General features: G+C 47.1%; 1 protein-coding gene across 1 annotated transcript in view; it reads right to left on the bottom strand.

Moving 5' to 3' along the window:
* The window catches only part of Nid1 (nidogen 1), a 75131-nt gene extending 62372 nt beyond the window's left edge, over positions 1-12759 (bottom strand). Inside the window, exon 1 of the mRNA XM_057787868.1 lies at positions 12484-12759. Coding sequence (XP_057643851.1) covers positions 12484-12708 — 225 coding nt within the window. The 5' untranslated portion in view covers positions 12709-12759. The remainder of the gene's footprint in view (positions 1-12483) is intronic.
* Between the last annotated feature and the right edge of the window lie 6110 nt (positions 12760-18869).

Below are 18869 nucleotides of genomic sequence, written 5' to 3'. Positions count from 1 at the left end.
GTCTGCATGGCAGGCATGTGTCCACATTCATTCACAGAAACATGCATGTGTGCATATACACACAGACATGAAGATCTTTAAAAAGCAAACAACAGGGCTGGAGAGATGGTTAAGCGGTTAAGAGCACTGGCTGTTCTTCCAGAGGTCCTGAGTTCAATTCCCAGCAACCACATGGTGGCTCACAACCATCCATAATGAGATCTGGTGCCATCTTTTGCCCTGCAGATATACATGCAGACAGAACACTGTATACATAATAAATAAATCTTAAAAAAAAAAAAAAAACAAAACATCAAATACCCTTCTTTGAGCATGTTTCTGAGAAAGCCCATCTGAATTACAGAATAATAATTAATAATGTTATTATTATTGAAACAATCACTTAGTTACGGTCAAGTAACTGATGGATGAAAAGCCTGACCTCTGTGCCTTCATGTGTCTGTACTATGTCTGAAGGTACGGAGAGCAAGTCAATATCCTTAATCTTTCCTCTTGCAGCCCTCTGGATTTCCAGAACAGCAGACCCTCTCAGGACAGGGCCCTGCACCCAGGAGGGTAGCTATGATGGTAAGGCTGTGCTCTAGAGCAGGAGGAGTGAGTATCTATCTGGTAGGAGTCAGAAGTCAGATTGACTCCTTCATAAGGGCTTGGTCACATCACAGAACCAGAAAATACCGTGAGCACAAGATCACACCTATACCAGAACTGTTAAAAATTACAAAACTCCTGCTTCCGACTCGAATTCTTCCTCTGTTGAAATCTAAAGCTGACACCAGCACCTAGAAGGTGGACTGAGGGTCACCGCACCCCTTTATCTGTCCCTCCTCTCTGTGTGGCCACAATGAGTAAACCCCCCTTTCTCTCCCTTTTAGCATTATTAATAATCTCTTTCATTCGGGTGGATGAGTGGCTCATCTTTTGGGGATGGCTGCAGCCCAGACTCTTGGGCTAGAAATCCCAGTGGTATCTTAACTCAAACTAACAAAATGTTGTCTAAATAAGATACTTGATGACTTTGTATGATGGAGTAAAAACTAATTCACTGAAAATCATCATTTCCAAGTGTGTCGATGGATGCAGATATTGCCCTAGACATCACACACACACACACACACACCCTATAAGGATAACAGCTGGAACCACTTAGGTCTAATGGTTGCAACTCAACTGCAGAGGAGGTGGTCGGAACCACTTGGAATGGAAGAGTGCTTCCTGTTATAAAAGCATTTCTTGTCTCTTTTCCAACATCAGGTGAACACACAGACATCGAGAATCACTGAGGGCTGTCTATGTGCCGATGGTCAGTGCACAGAAATCGGTGTCAGGTTCCACAGACATCACAGAGGAGAAGAGCGCAGACATGCATCTTTCTCGGCTTAAATGCAACTAGTGGCAGCCCCCAGGGCAGTCTAGAACCCTGGGGGCCAGGACTTCTCTGGCATGGTGTGGTTACAACACTTGAGGTAGACACAAATAAGAAACAGAGGGCTGGAGTAACACAAATAGTCACACAGGGCAGACAATGAAACTTGAAGAAAGCAAAACTCCCTGGGTGGGAGGTTGTGGGAATTTATGCTAAGATAATTTAGGATAAATAATGAGAAGGGAACAAACATGTCTAGAGCGTGTGCTGAGTGTGAGGTCCTTTCCTATGGCTGTGCACATTTGGAAAAGTTTAACGTAATGGGCCTCCCACTACTATCCTGCTATTCACACATAGGTAATGGAGAACTGGCAAGTCCTTAACTTACATGTTCACACAGCCACTGGGTGAAGCCACTGCCCACATCTGCAGGAGGCATACCCAGACAACTTTATGTTTTCCTATAGCTGCTTAGTTTAGGGACCCCCAAGGATAAATAAAGGTGGACATTGCTGGGGGGGGGAGGGCGGGAGGGGGAGGAGTTTCCATGTTTTCAGATAGAAAAAGCTGGAAAATGGGAAGGGCCTATGAAAAGAAAAAAAAAACTTGGAAAAAGAAGTTCAGGAAATAACTGAATCTATTTACAAGAGAGGTGGAAATTGATTTCAGAGATAAATCTGGGCCCTCAAACCCTTCTGCCCCAAAGCACTGACTCTTCCTCACTTGGCCCACGCAGTAATTCAAGGCAGAATGAAAGCTACCATCCTCGTCTTCATTTTATGTCTGACTCCTGTACTTTGGCTCAGATTCCTTCTTGACTCTGCTACATAACCCATCTATCTCATTCCCTTTCAAGGCTCAAAGCACAGAGACAGAGGTCCTATCCTAAACCTGCAGTCCCCTCCAGTTCCCAGAATAGGGCATCTCAACACAGCCCCTGCCATCCCAGATGAGGACGGTTAACCACGAGGGTGAGGCTGCCACCTGGAGCAGTTAGATCTCCTGAGGGGCACTTTGTCCCCTCAAGCAGTAAGTTCTTCTTTAGGATTACCTTCAAGTATCCAGACATGAGACAATCATCAAGACTTGGGGTCACCATTCCCTTTACCTGCTCCTCTTCTAAAACTCCACTTTGTTGTCTGCCATTACTGGTCTATTAAAACAGGTGGCCAAGTCCCACCAATTGCGGCTGCCAACACCCTGGATTTTACCCTGAAAACTCCAGTTACCACTCCTTCCAGTCCGAAGCAGTCTTTTCTCTGAAGATTCATTAAACCTTCTGAGGTGAGTGGAGCATCCTCCTCACTCTCGGCTTAAGAGAAACATGAAATCAGCTCCTCACTCGAATGAGACCAGACACCAGAAGAGCAGAACACGCCAGGACTCCAGACTGCAAGTGTTTTCCATTAATCCACGAGCCAGAGAAAATGGCTCTGACTTAAATTAGAAATAGAAACAAAGGGATTGCCAAATAAAGACAGGGACAGCCCTGGGTTACAGTCACCATTTGGTTTTGTTTTCTTTTGTTTTTGTCTCAACCTAACCCAGTTCATGTCTAATGATGTTGGATCGCTTGCTCATCTCTTCTGTGAGAACCCCTACCGAGGATGACCTTCCGACACTTACAAATGGTTTTCAGCCAGACATGGGAGTGCATCTCTGTAAACCCAGCACTAGGGAGGATGCGGCAGGAGGGGTGCTGTGAGGTCAAGACCAGCATAGGCTACATAGTGAGTGTCACCCAACCTGGACCACAGAATGAAAACCAAAAGTCCAAGAGTCAAGGTCTTTACATTTTAGCTGTCAAAGAAAAGATGACTAGACACTTGAGGAATGACCCAGTGGTTAAGGGCATTGCCTACTCCTCCAAAGGATCTGAGTTTGGTTCCCAGAACCCACATAGTAACTCACAACCATCTTAAGTCCGGTTTCAGAGGCAGGGGGAGCTGATACCTGCTCACCTCCACAGAAACCAGGCAGTCACATGGTACACACACACACACACACGAAGACAAAATGTTCAGACACATAAGGTAAAACACATTAATCTGAGAGAGAGAGAGAGAGAGAGAGAGAGAGAGAGAGAGAGAGAGATTACCTCAATCCTTTCACCTCTAGAAGACCAGGGAAGAAAGCCCTGTTCAAGCCCTCATCTCTAGGGAGAGTTGCATGTTTCCTTAGCTCTTGGGTACAGACACCAGGAGCCCATTACTACAAGAGGTCCTTAATTCTAGCTTCAACATCGAGGGGTCAAGAGTTCTACACTTGATGCTTTCTGCTTCGTGCCTTTCCAGGAGCCTCGCTCCCAACAGAAAACACAGCTGGTGAAAAAAGCCTCTTCTTTTTTTATCATTTTTTATGCAGGTCACCTAAGGCTACTTCCAGCATCTACGTAACGTACTTTGGAAGCCCCACCATACTCTTGCCTCCCTCACCCACCTTCTTTGTTCCATAGACAGTTTTGCTTCTTCTGCTTTAATGCCTGTCATCACATCACCTGGGAGGTGAAGCAGAAGAATTAGGGCTTCAAGGTTATCCCTCACTACATATGGAGTTCAAAAACAGCCAGGGTACATGAGACTCTGTCTCAAAAATTTCAAGTAAATAAATTAATATGGTGGTAAGGATGTCCTAGCTAAGTAATAAAAATCATAACCAAAGCAATTTGGGAAAGTGTCTTAGTTAGGGTTTCTATTGCTGTGAAGAGACACCATGACCAAAGCAACTCATATAAAGGAAAACATTTAACTGGGGTGGCAGTTTACAGTTTCAGAGGTTCCGTTCATTATCATCATAGCTGGGAGCATGGCAGCATTCAGACAAACATGGTGCTGGAGAAGTAGCTGAGATTCCTCTATCTTTCAGGCAATAGGAAGTCTGAGACACTGCATGGTATCCTGAGCACAGAAAACCTCAAAGCCCGCCCCCACAGTGACACTCTTCCTCCATCAAGGCCATAGTCCCTCCAATAAAGTCATACCTCTCCTAATAGTGCCACTCCCTATGAGATTGTGGGGGCCAGTTACATTCAAACTACCACAGGAGCAAAGAGTTTATTTGGCTTACAGGTAGAGGTCACAGTTCAGACCACAGTCAGGCCTTGAGGGAAATCAGGGCAAGAGCTCACAGCAGAAACCCGGAGGCAGAAACCATGGAAAAATAGCAGTTACTGGCTTCCTCCCCATGGCTTACTCAGTTTACTTTCTTATACAACCTGTCTTGGGGTGTCATTGCCCACACTGGGCCATTCCATATCAACCATTAATCAAGAAAATGCCTCACAGACAGGCCCAGAGGCCAATCTGATGGAGACAACTCCTCAATTGAAGTTCCCTCTCCCCAGGTAACTCTTAGTTTGAGTCAAAATTAACTAGCAAATTATCCATACAAAAGAATAAATTTCAGATACATACTACTGCATGGATGAATTCTGAAAACACTGTTCTACACTGTAAAGTCACCAGCAAAAGAGTAGACAACTCATTTTTCTGAAATGTCCAGAAAGGGACATCCATAGTGAAAGTAGAGGGATATGGGGAAGAAAATAGGAAGTTATTACTAGACACAGGATTTGCCTTGGGGCTGATAAAACATTCTAGAACTAGATATCCCTAGTGGCTACACAATTCTCTGAACAGACTAAGTAAGAGTCACTGAATTGTGCATTTTTATTTTCGTTTTGTTCTTGAGACATAGTCTCCCCATATAGCCCAGGATATTCTCAAGTTCCTCCTGCCTCAGCCTCCTGTGTGCTAGGATCACAGCAGTGTGCCACCACCCCTTCCCTGACACACACTCTGTTTATTGGAGAGTGGACACCCATGTACCAAGCCTGTGAAGCTCAAAGGACAGTTTTCAGGAGTCAGTTCTCTCCTCCCATCATGTGGCTCCAGGAATCAAACTCAGACTGTCAATCTTGACGGCAAGAGTCCTACAGGCTGAGACATCCCACGGCCCAGATCACATTAAAGGTTGACAGGTGTAATCCTAGCACTAAGGAGATAGACACAGGAGTTCAAGGTCAGCCTCGGGTATATAGTAAGCTAGGTACCAGCTTGGGCTACCTGATACTCTGACTCAAAAATGGGGAAGCAATATGGATTTTTATACACATGAATTCTATCAATAAAGCTGTAATAAAAAAACAAAAACCAAAAAAACAGAAGCCAGCCATGGTGGCTCAAGCACTTGGGATGCTAAGGCATGAGTATTGCCATAAGTTTGAGGATGGTCTAGACTTCATAGTAGATTCCAGAACAGTCTAGACTATAGCACGAGACCATGTCTCAAAATAACAAAACAAAAAACATCAAGAGGTGTAATAGATATATAAACATGGGAAGGGAGATGTATGAAGGGCTCAGAAGAGGGCTCAGTGGGCAAAATGCCTGCTGTGCAAACAAGAGGGCCCGAGTTCAGATCCCCAGCACCCACATCAAAAGCTGGGCGTGGCAGCTCCTACCTCTAACTTGGTGTCTCTTTTGTCACTCCTGTGACAGCAGAAGGGTCTCTGGCCACCAGCTTAGTCAAAACTTCATTTTTCATTGCATTAAAAGCTCTTAAGAATGGACCTCTCAATGTATTACAAGTTTCCAAATTAATTTTACTATTTTATTGTGCAATGGCACTTGAACCCGGGGTCTCATGCATGCTGGGTAAGCACTCAGCCACTGAACTATCTCCTCGGTCCCCCCAAATTAATTCTAAAACAAAACTACATGTGTCTTCTAAAGGGTTAAAAAAGTTTAACCTGAATATTTTCAAAATAGAAATCAGTAGCCATTTCCAGGAAATGCCTGACTGGAATAGCAAGTCAGACTTTAGGACAAAGAAATGGTGGGATGCAGGCCTAGAACATTCTACAGGACAAAAGGCTGTGGGTCTTTAAGCAGCCTGCAAACAAAGGGAGAGACACAGCACATGTCGTGTGAGGTGGTTTTAAGTCCCTGACTTAATGAAGTTTTAGCTGAAGGGCAGCATTGGGGATATTCGAGAATTTTAAAGTTGCTTGAGCATAACTTTTGGTGGTAGGGAATTACTGATTTGGCTAAGAGTGGACACAGTATAATGGTTATATAAGAGAACAGTCTGGGGGCTGGAGAGATGGCTCAATGGTTAGGAGCACTGACTGCTCTTTCAGAGGTCCTGAGTTCAATTCCAGCAACCACATGGTGGCTCATAACCATCTACAATGAGACCTGGCGCCCCCTTCTGGCTTGCGGGCACACATGGAAGAAATGCTGTACACATAATAAATAAAGAGAGAGAGAGAGAGAGAGAGAGAGAGAGAGAGAGAGAGAGAGAGAGAGAGAGAGAGAACGTTCTGGGGTTGTATTTTAGGACTTTGAAGCTGACTATCAAAACCTGATTTCTCAGCCTTTAATCCCAGCACTCAGGAGGCAGAGGCAGGCAGATCTCTGTGAATTCGAGACCAGCCTGGTCTACAAGAGCTAGTTCCAGGACAGGCTCCAAAAAAACCACAGAGAAACTCTGTCTCGAAAAACCAAAAAAAAAAAAAAAAAAAAAAAAAAATTAAAAAGCCGAGCGATGGTGGCGCACACCTTTAATCCCAGCACTTGGGAGGCAGAGGCAGGCGGATCTCTGTGAGTTCGAGACCAGCCTGGTCTACAAGAGCTAGTTCCAGGACAGGCTCCAAAACCACAGAGAAACCCTGTCTCGAAAAAAAAAATAAAGAAAAGAAGTAATTGCATTCCCACATTTACACATGCACATCACATACATACAGACAATAAGAATATTTAATAAGATAAAATATTTTAAAAGGCCTGCATGGAATGGGTTCAGAGGGAAAGAAGGCAGGAGATAAGAGTCCACACAGAGAGGCAGGCTGTAGCATGGCAGCTAAGAGCCTGGAGAGGCAGTAAAGACATCCCGGGGCAGTGTGATGTTCATGAACTCCCAAGTGACAAGCATGGAGGTTAGGACCCAAGAGGTCTGAGTTACAAGCGCTGTGGACTGCAGTCAGCCCCTGCCCAGAACATTCGAAGCTCCCATTCCTGGCTCTTCACTGCATCTCACAAGGACCAATATCTCCCCATCCTAACCATGACCCTTCCTCCTGCACTTTCAAGGACCAACCTCTATTATCTTGTGTCTGCGGCTAAGCTGGGGAGCATCTCCGGAGCTCTCCATTAGCCTGGGCCCTGCTTCCGTCTGTTCCCACCCTGAACTTTTACCTCGGAGCACTCAGCATGTGGCAATGGTGTGATTATTGGCTGAATGTCACCTCCCTCATGACCCCACACTGTGAGTAAGGAACACTGATCTTAAGTTCAGCCTTAATAAGCCTCACACAGTGCCTGGCGTATGAAGAAGTTAGTTAAAAATGGGCATACACCTTTGATGCCAGCACTTAGGCGGCAGAGGCAGGCAGGATCTCTGTGAGTTACAAGCCAACCTGGTCTACAGAGTAAGTTACAGGAGAGACCCTGTCAATAATAATAATAATAATAAATCGGTAGAATAAATAATGGATCTTAACACTGGACTATTGCATGTACATGCATGTACACACACACACATATACACACAGGGCTGGGAATACATGCTCAGTTGTAGAATGCTTGCTTAGCATGCATGAGGCCCTAGGTTCAAACCATAGCACTACATAAAATAGGCACGGCAGTGCATACCTGTAATACTAGCACTCAGAGGCAGGAGGATCAAGTATCACGGTCATCCTTGGCAGACACATTGGGAGTTCAAGGCCAGTTTGGGCAGCATGAGACCCTGGTTCAAAATAATAATATTAATGTGCTAAAAAAGTAAATACAGTTAACCACTGGATAACTAAAATTATTAGCAATAACCAGTCTTTATTTTGGGATTTTAAAGTCAGGTCTTACTCTTTAATCCAGGCTGTCTTTGGACTCACTAAGTAGCCCAAGATGGATATGATGCCTCCTGGGTGGCCGGGATTACAGGCTTGCACCACTATGCCTCATTTAATTTAAAAGAAAAAAGTATCAAAATAATGATTTGGCTTCAATTATAAGTTAGCTACTATAATCAGTCAATTGCATTTCAGCCCCTACTGGAATTAATACTCTTTTGGATTCTGAGATTCAACCATAGTCACTTCTCAACTACTGGGAAGCGTGGAGAAAAAGAGAAGCAGGGGCTTCTTCATCTAGGAATCACGGTCCCAGGTTGGCACTGGGTGATAGATTCAGCTGCCTTGCTCTCTCTCTGGGCCAGAATCCCGGTGTTTGGAACAACCTGAACAGTTTCAGACAATAGTCTGTTAATGTTCTGGGAGGTAGCAACGCTGCCTGTGAACATGTGTGTTCATGCATGAGTGCACACTGGGATAATAACATACAACAACTTTCTGTGTGTACATGTATATACATGTCTCTATGTGGACTTGTGTATGCACAGACAGATGCATGTGAAAGCCAGGGGTCTATGTCAGGTTGACTTGTTTAGTCAGTCCCTCCCCCCCCCCCTTATTTTCTGAGGCAGTGTCTGTCCTTGAACCTGGGGTTTGCTAATTAGGCTAGAAATGCAAGACCCAAGAATCCTGCCTTTGCCTCTGCGGTGTTGAGCCCACAGGCATGCTGCTGTGCCCACCTGGAACTCCCTTTATAGACCAGGCTGGCCTCGAACTCACTGAGGTCGGCCTGCCTCTGCCTCCCAAGTGCTGGGATTAAAGGCGTGCACTGCCTAGCTAGATTATTTATGTTTGATCATAACTGATTTACTTAGCCATCTTTATGAATCACAATTAATTCAATAAGCACTAAAATCGCATTCTACAAATTATTTCATTGCCCTACAGACCCGGTGAGGGTGGCCCAGTTAACAAGATAATCAGCATGCAAATAGAGACAGCATTCCAATCCAGGGCAGGAAATGTTTTCACTGCTCTGAACAACAGTTTTGAAAAACTCTCATCAGCAAGACTCTGAAATTTCAATGGCTTGGTGCTCTGGGTGGGGCTTAAATCCTGGACAGGATCCGGAGAACAGCTGGATTTACTGGTCATTCAGGGCATTCCTCTGGGGACTCACACATCACAAAGCAGGGATCCTGCGGAGGCCTACAGGAGGGCACTAGTATCCAACAGGGCTCCTGCCTCTTCCGGAAGAAATTCCCAGCCATGCTTTCCTCAACGTCTGGATAGTCATATGACCAGCCCTTGGGCATTTTGGTTTCAGGAGCCCTTTAAACACTTAACAGTTTTTGAAGATTCCCAAAATACTGTAATGAACATTTATTAGATGAAAGAGTAAACCCAAGAGCAAGTTAAATACTTACATTTTAATAATTTGTTACATGGCCGGGCGATGGTGGCGCACGCCTTTAATCCCAGCACTTGGGAGGCAGAGGGGCAGGCGGATCTCTGTGAGTTCGAGGCCTACCTGGTCTACAGAGCAAGTTCCAGGACTGGCTCCGTGGCTACTGAGAAACCTGTCTCAAAAAAAAAAAAGTTAAGAAAAGAAAAAAGAAAAACAAAACAAAAATCAAACAGTTGGCCGGGCGGTGGTGGCGCACGCCTTTAATCCCAGCACTCGGGAGGCAGAGGCAGGTGGATCTCTGTGAGTTCGAGACCAGCCTGGTCTACAAGAGCTAGTTCCAGGACAGGCTCTAAAACCACAGAGAAACCCTGTCTCGAAAAACCAAAAAAAAAAAATCAAACAGTTGGGTTTGGCAGGGTGGCCCAGTGGATATAAGTGGATAAAGGTTCTTCTCTCACAGCCTGAAGTCTTGAGTTGCCTAAATTCCATCCCTGCAGCCCACAGCAGCAGAATAAAACCTCTCTAACCTCTGCACATGCGCCATGGTACACATGCCCACACATCCAATAAAAAACAAAAAATTAGTAAAATAAATAACTGGAGAGTTGGATCAGCAGTTAAGAGCATTTAACCCAGGTTCTAGCTCAGCACCCAGATGGGATCCCAGTCCTAGGGGATCCATTGCCCTCTTCTGGCCTCTTCTGGCACTGCACACGTGTGGTACACAGACATAGATGCAGGCAAACACTCACATACATAAAATACAAATAAAGGAAAAAAGAAGAACGCAAATAACACCTTAGTACTATTTAAAATAATTATTGACCTTCTGAATTCCTTGTGCTCAGGGGTCCTGAGACCACATTCAGGAAACTACCTCCTCAGGGCATCAATAATGATAGCTATCATTTTCCAGAACTCCAAACTCAGCTTAATTTTGCTTGCTTATTCAGACAAAGGTTTTCGTATCCCAGGATATCCTCAAATTCTTACTCATGATCCTCCTACTTCTACCTCCTGAGTGCTGAGATTCCAAGCCTTTGCCACCACCCCCAGCTTATTTATTTCTTTATTTTACTCTTTCTCCTAATAAACCAGTGTCTCCAGACTCCTACTTCCTGTCCCTGATGGTTGGTTCTAGCGTCTGCTAGACACAGGACACTCTCCATCTGGACTCCTTTGTGGCTTCTAGCGCCAGAGTTAAATCAGGCCAAAGCCTCTTGACCCTAGCTCTGCCTGGTCTGGTGCTCTGCTTGTTAGGGGAGGTTTTAAAATCATGGAGGGGAGGGGGGTAACAACCTTGAGGAGTCTGTTTTCTCCTTTAACTATGTAGGTCCTAAAGTTGGGGGAAATGAACTTAGGTTGTCAGGTTTGACAAGCAAAATGCGCTTATCCACCAAGTCACCTCCCAGGCTATTTCCTGGTGTTTAAAGACAGAATTTAAAACCCTGTAGTCCAGACTGGCCTGACTCCAGATCCTCCTAGCTTTACCTCACAAGGGTGGGATTTCAAGGCCGGTACTACCATGGCCTCTGCTTCGCTTCATTCCCCAAGTGAAATCTGGCAGATAGCTATAGATACGCCTCTGATGGCCTCTGAGATCCACCCTAACCTACCGCTGGTGCTACCACTACACTTCGTGCAGTTTAAAAGGAAGACAGGATGGGCTGGAGATGAAGCAGTTGGTAGAGTGCTTGTCTTTCATGCAAAGGCCCTGGATTTGATCCCCAGCTCCCCAATTTTTTTGGAGGAGGGAGCGCTGGGAAGGAGGGGTTAGTCTGAATATTACATAAAAATTGATATATTTTTTAAATAACTTAATGTGTTTCAACAAGTTGTTTTCACTGGTAAGGTGGGGGATTTCATTTATCGTGTTTTTTGAAAGCATGCTAAAGTCCCAGCTTCCCACGGAGACCAGGGCAATCAGCCAGCAAAGGGTGAGAGTTCTTTGTGGGTGTGACTAAGGACCCATTCTTTCTAGGCAAAGCAGACAAGCTGCACGTGGGTGTTGCCCCACGCTATCTGCCCAGACCAGGCTGGGGAGCAGAGCCACTCCCACGCAGGACAGACTCCAGTCACCCTTTGTGGAGTCCCCCCCCCCACTTGTGGAATGCACACTAGCTTTATATCAAATCCACATGGTGTGCCGGAGCAGCACGAAGGGGCATGACCAGGCAGACAGCGAGCCCAGGCCCTGCCGGAACTGGGGAGGTTCGAGTGATCTAAAAGGTCATGCTGGTCCCCCCTCCTCATCTAGGGCCCCTGGGTGACAACCTCTGCCACAGGAAATTCTATCACCGGGGCGCCCTAAGTTCCTAGCCCTGACCTCTGGACTCTGAAACGAGCCCAACTAAGAAAGCAGAATCTCTGCCAAGACGTAGCCAGAACCCACGCACACAGATGTAGGGGCTGTAGCTGAACTCTGGGGCGGGGCGGGGCAGCACGATTCCCCAGTCCTTTCCAGCTCACCATCCCCAGAGTCTCTCAGCGCGCGCAGGCTACGACCCAATTCTGGTCATTGCGCAGCGGGGTACCGGGACCTGTCCCAGAAAGAAGGCTCGGGACAAAGGCGAGAGGCACACTGAACAGAGAAGGAAAACTCCACCCGAGGTCCCCAGGTCCAGGAAGGGCGCAGCGGAGATGGATGGATATAGGAAACCGATGCCACCCTAGACCTCGCGTGCTCCTTGGGTGACAGGACCGTCAATGGGGATCCTCTAGGCGCACAGATCCAGCAGAGGGCCCCGCGCCCGGGCAGCTTAGCCGTCCCCGCGGGTGACGCCCAGGTCCCACGTCTGTCTCTCTGGACTGGCGCCCCCAGCGTACCCTGGTATCGCTCCCCTCCCGGCCCTAACTCACATAGACCGACGTGATGTCCGAACGATCATAGAAGCTCAGCTCTCCGATCAGTTCCAGAGCGGGGGACACCACGTCGTCCCCAGCCTCCAGCTCTAGGTCCCCCTGCCCAGGGCCGAAGGGGAAGAGCTCTTGACGGCTCAGGCACCCTCCGGGCCCCGCCAGCAACAACTGCAGCAGCAGCGCCCACGTCCACGCCGTCCGGCTCCAGCCGCTCGCGTCCAGCATGTTTCCCAACTGTAGTCCCGCAACCGCGGCGTCTCCAGCTCAAGCAGAGGAGGCGGAGATGTAACCCGACGCCCCTCGGCAGCCCCTCCTCACCTCCCGCCTCCCGGCGTCCCCACCCCGGGAAATAAGGGAGGGGAGCCGAGGGGCTATCGCGAGGACCCGCCCGCCCTCCCCGTCCACCAATAGCTGTGAGTGGGAGGTAGAGGTGCTATACTGAGGTCCCCCAGCGCAGCAGACGGCCCTGGCGCAACAGTGGGCGTTGGTTCCCTGCATTCCCGACCCAATCCGACGGTGGGCTCCCATCCAGAAAAAAAAAGGCCGCTGCAACACCATTCTGCAGTCAGGCTAATTCCTGGAGAGCGGACAACCAGGAAACCAATACTTGGAACCAGGGATAGGGCTCACCCAAGTGGGGAGACTGGGCGGGTGCTGGAATTTAGCAAAAGGCCCTACAAATGTGTGTGCCTTTGCTCATCCAATCATTCATTGGGCATTTTTTGAGTTCCTGATTCCTGATTCCTTAAGTTATGGGATTCCGCAGGAAACAGGAACCCACACCTGCCAGACAAAGTCACTAGTGTGGGACACAATTCAAAGTCAGATTGGCTGGAGCACCAAGCAATAAAAAACACATTGGCCAGAGAAAGCTTCGGGTGGCATGCTGGGAATCAAACCGGGTCTTCTGGAGGTAGTGCAGTTTCATCCGGGTGGTCCTGGGAGGTGGAAGGGGGGGAGCAGGCTGGGTTCCAGGGACCTGATCATCTCCCCGCAGAGAATTTGGGTGTGTGTGTGATTCTAATAGAGCTGAATAACAACAAATTTGAGAATCTGAGCTCCCCTAAGACTCAAAGAACTGTCGACAGTTCTTGACAAAGAGGCATAGGCCTTTTAAGTGATATTTCAAATCAGCTGTTGATGATTAATTTGACACTAGGTTAAATGAAAATGGGGGAGAGGCCACTGGAACAACCTTAGTGGGAACTGGGGGTGACTGGTGACGTGGTTGAGAGGAGAATTAACCTAATGGACATTACAGTGAAAGAAAGAATGAGCCTGGAAGAAATGAAGTTGAATTCTACCTGAAGACTGAAGACCCAGGGCTGTCTTTGAGAGCAAGGAAGAGGATGCGGGGGAGTAGGGGATATCCGATCCTTGCCTCAGAAGGGTCAACAGGATGGCCCTGTTTCCTCCCCGCAGATGAAAGTAAAGGCCTGGAACCTCCATTAGTTCTCTCAGTAAATAGAAAATTATGTGTGACGTGACTGGTGGAGAATGTGAGCTTTGAACCAGCAAAATCATGAAGAAAGAGGCAACCGGACTATGGCTCCTGAGCACCGAGTTATTGCTCTAGTGTGTGCCTTGGGGGGAGGTGCTCTTTGATTTAAACTCTTGAGTGGTCAACAGTAAGACCCCAAATTTGCTAGACATCCAGTATTCTGTGGGCAATATTTCCTCTTGGGTTCACAAAAACAAGGCATCCTGCTGGTGTGCTAAACACCTTACCCAGCTGACCTACCTCTCCGGTTCTGCACAACACACACATACACACACTTCCTCCCCAGCATGGGGGTGAACCCGCAGGGCTTCACACATGCTAAGTGGGCTAAGCAAACAGTCTGGCCAGGCCCTTACTTTATTTTGAGACAGGGTCTTGTTACATAGTCCAGGCTGGCCTTAGTTCATGGCTACTAGCCTCAGACTACTGAGCACTGGAATTACAAGTAGGATCCGTCACATCCAGCCGGCTATTAGTTTATTTGCAGTGTGGGGATGCAAACCTAGGACTTTATACGTGTCAAACCCCTCCTCCCTCCCGTGTTGTTTACACTGCACTTAAAACATTAATGTCTACATTAATTTGTATCTGCGCTACTATAATATCCCTCCTTCTAAAGAAGAATAGTGTTGTCTGATTGGCAGTATGTTGTCAAATTTATTGTTCAGCTCTCTGATCCATATGCCCAGATATACTTTCTAGCGCCCTACCATCTATGCATAGCCTAGCCGATGTCTGGGATACCGTGCCTTAGCTTGGCCTGCTTCAGTCACAGCACTTCATACAGAGGCCTGGGTTCACCTGAGTACCCACAAACCCCTACCTCACCGAGGGCCAGTGGAGGCCAAGAAACTGAGCTCACCAGCCTTTGCCCACGTTCAACTGTTCTTTTCCCTTCAGCCCCCACCTCAAGCGTGTCACACACGCGTGTGTGAAGCTGTACTCAGTGCCTGGAATGCGCTTATCCGTCTCACAGATTCTCTCCCTTTTTGGTGCTCAGACAGCTGCTGAAACTCCCATTGGCCGGAGGAATTTCCCTCGGTGCCTGCAGGAGCAGAGCCTGCCTCCTCCCCCACCCTCCCACCCCCACCGCACAAGCGTGGCAAGATCGCAAAGCTTCTGTATCCCGCTCATTTGATTGGGATATTCGCAGAGACAATCAAGGAATTGTTACGAGGGTGAGAAAAGGTCATCCCTGCAAATCAGACGGGGCTAGTCATTGAGCACATAATCCAGTTAACACTAGTCTACCTTTTTTATCTGAACGTGTTGTTTTCGAGAGGCTGATTATCTCAGTAGCTCCTGAGAAGGCACCACGAGTCAGATACCGCGGCCACGAATCCATAATCCCTTTTATGAGAAACTGGCAATATCCTGGAGGGCGGGGGGGGGGGGATAAGATAATGGCCTAGCAAAAACAGGGAGAGTGAGGGAAACACTGCTTGTGGATTTTTTTTTTTTTTTTTTTTTGCTTCTATTTGGTGCTCTCTGTAGCATGGCGCCTAGTGCTAGTAAGGTCAGGAGCCAGGAGCCACATGGTGGATTTGGTGACGGGGAGATAACTCACCCAGCCTCGTACAGCTAGTGAAAGAGCAAGGGTTCAAACCTTGCATTGTCTGGCCCCAAAACTGATATGCCATCTCGCCTTTCCACAGCTGTTGAGGTTTCTCCAACCTAAACAGAGCCCCCAGTCTCTCTCCACAGTAGACGCATTTTGGTCCGGTGTTTATAGCTAACAGCCACGCTCTATTTATGCATGTTTATGGTCCCTTACTTCATCAGCCTGTACTGTAAACTGGCTGTCACTATTTATAGCCCTGCACTCACTTCACGTCGCCCAGTCCCTGGGAGACGTGCTTCTGCTTCTGGGTCTCCCGTCAGGACACTGTGGGCTGTGTCCTTGCTCCTTCAGGAGCTATAGTCCCAAATATTTCTTATACTCTTCATCATGGAAATTTCACTTCATAAACTGTGCTTTGAGCATTTTCCAAAGATATATAAAAAGGCCAGGTATGGTGGTGCACATCTGTCTTTCCAGCTCTTGGGAAGTAGAAACAGGGGATCAGGGGTTCAATGTCATCCTCAACAGAATAGTGTGTTCAGTGCCAGCCTGGACTAAAACAGCAAAAATGCTTATGATAGTGTGATCTTTTTCTCTTGTCTCGTGTGATTTTTTTTTCCTCTCTTTGGAGCAAAGATTCATGTTCTTGCTATAGGATACTGTGTATGCATGAAAAGAGTTAACTGTTTAAGACCTCAATAGGCCAGATACGATGTCATAGACCTGTAATCCCAGCACGTGGGAGGTAAAGACAGGACAGGAATCCAAGTAGGCTACATGAAACCCTGTCTCAATAAGCAAAACAAGGGGTTCAAGAGGTGGCTTAGAAGGTTAAAGGGCCTGCAAGCTTGAGCCCCCAAACCCATACGGATGTCATTTGAGTGTGGTGGCTTGCCTAGACTTCTAGCCTCTGAAGAGGGAGACAGAGGTTCCCCAGAGTGAGCTGTGTTCCCACAAGACAAGACAGATCAGTGCACTCTGGATTTGACTGAGAGACTCTGCCTTAATGAATAAGGTGAAAGACTAATTGAAGATGCTTCCTGATATTAATCTCAGATGTTGCCGGGCTGTGGTGGCGCACGCCTTTAATCCCAGCACTCGGGAGGCAGAGGCAGGCGGATCTCTATGAGTTCGAGACCAGCCTGGTCTACAAGAGCTACAAGAGCTAGTTCCAGGACAGACTTCAAAACCACAGAGAGCCGGGCGGTGGTGGCACATGCCTTTAATCCCAGCACTTGGGAGGCAGAGGCAGGCAGATCTCTGCGAGTTCGAGACCAACCTGGTCTACAAGAGCTAGTTCCAGGACAGGCTCCAAAACCACAGAGAAACCTTGTCTCGAAAAACGAAAAAAAAAAAAAAAAAAAAAAAACACAGAGAAACCCTGTCTCGAAAAACCAAAAAAAAAAAAAAAATCTCAGATGTCCACGTGCAAACATACACATGCACCCACACATATATTTTCCTGTATACATATGCTCCTATACGTGTAAAACATATATACACATGCATGAAAATGGAAACAAGAAAAAATATGAGACTTTAATAATTTTGTTTTGTTTTTGAGGCAAGATCATAGTATATAGCTCTGACTGACCTCTCTAGTCTCGTGTAGCCCAGTCTGGTCTGAAACCTATAGCAGCTGTCCTGCCTCAGCTTTCCAAGTACATCCAGGCGTGTACCACCACTGCAGGCATCAATGATGCTTTTAAGAAGAGTTTGATAACTTCAGCTGCACCAACTAAACCCATAATTCCATAATACACCCTTTGTTAAAAAATGTGGACCAGGGATACAGTTTCGTGGTAGGGTATGCACTTAGCATACACAAGGGTCTTAGCTGATCTCCAACGCTGTTTCTTTTTAAAACTTAAGTTAAAAAATGAAGATGGGCATAGTGGTCCTTGCTTGTGATCCCAGCAGTAGGGAGGTGGCAACTAGGGAGAAAGATCCTAATGTTTGCTCTTGCAATTTCTAAGCCAGTAAGAGACCATCTCAAAAAAAAAAAAAAATGGGAGCTGGAGAGATGAGCCATCAGTTAAGAGTCTCTATTGTTCTGTGCTTGATTGGCAACTGTCTGTAACTCTTCAGCAGACAGATATGATTCTATTCATGTCTAACTGTTGCGTAGGAGATCTCAAGGACTAGAGACAGTGTGCTGGCAGGTTAGAGTCATCTGAGAGAAGGGAACCTCAGTTGAGAAAATGCCTCCATAAGATCTGTAGGCCAGGCAATATATAAGTGATTGATGTGAGAAGGTCCAGTACATTGTAGGTGGTGCCACTCATGGGCAGGTTGAGCAAGCCATGAGGAACAAGCCAGTAAGCAACATTTCTCCGTGGTCTCTGCATCAGCTCCAGCCTCCAGGTTCCCGACCTGCTTGAGTTCTTATCTTGAAAGCACTTAATGTTGAACTGTGACATGGAACGGTGAGAATAAACCCTTTCCTCTCCTAGCGGTTTTTGGTCCTGGTGCATCAAGAGAAACCCTCATGAAGGCAGTTGAATCACCAAGCGTCCCATCACGGTGTGCATGACAAGCCACAGAAGTTCCATCGTTGGAGTGCTAACCCTCAGCCAGCCTTCCACTTCTTACTTCCTTTAACACCCTTCCTCCATCTCAAGCCCACACGCAGCTGGAAGTGGAGCAGGAGAGAGTGGTGGCTGAAATCCCTGGTGAGGTCTGGGACACCTTTCCCTCCTACGAGGTATTATTACCAGTCCTGTTTACCACCACAATGGCCACAGCTATTTAAACGTTTATCATGGTATCATTTGCTTTCCTTGTTGCCATGACTACGGAGTCAAGGTAATCTGTGGGTCACCACAACAATTTTAGCTCTATGATGGTCAGGGGTTACACAGATCCATGAAGCCTAGAGGAACCAGTGAGTTCAAAGCTCTATGAAAACCAGTGTGTGCTGTTAGGAACCTTGGGCTTTGACGTGTCTGATGGGAGACCGTGGCCCCTGCTGAGTTGGTTTACAACGTGCAGTCCTCACTCTCACCTCCTAGAGGACCAGGGTGTGCACTGCACAGATAGCATCTGGTCTAGCCGTGTCAACGTCAACACGGGGTGGAGATTTGCTTCCTGCTATCTCTTGCCAGATCTCTGGAGCGCCACCCTCCCCCCCCCCTTTTCAGGCAAAAACTGGATCCTTGGCCGTATGGTCGAGCAGCCAAAAAAATTTCAGGATGAGCCGGTGTAAAATATAACTGGAGTTTATTAAAAATAGAAAGGTACTCAGAGAAGAATAAGGCAAGGTCAGGGTGTGGGGAATCTCACTTCTTGGTCCCCGGATGACTGCGGAGAGGATTTTGGAAGCTT

This window comes from Chionomys nivalis, chromosome 13, assembly GCF_950005125.1.
Source record: "Chionomys nivalis chromosome 13, mChiNiv1.1, whole genome shotgun sequence".
NCBI classification, from domain to species: domain Eukaryota; kingdom Metazoa; phylum Chordata; class Mammalia; order Rodentia; family Cricetidae; genus Chionomys; species Chionomys nivalis.
Note: the sequence above shows the minus strand (reverse complement) of the source record. Positions and strands in the feature narration are given on the sequence as shown.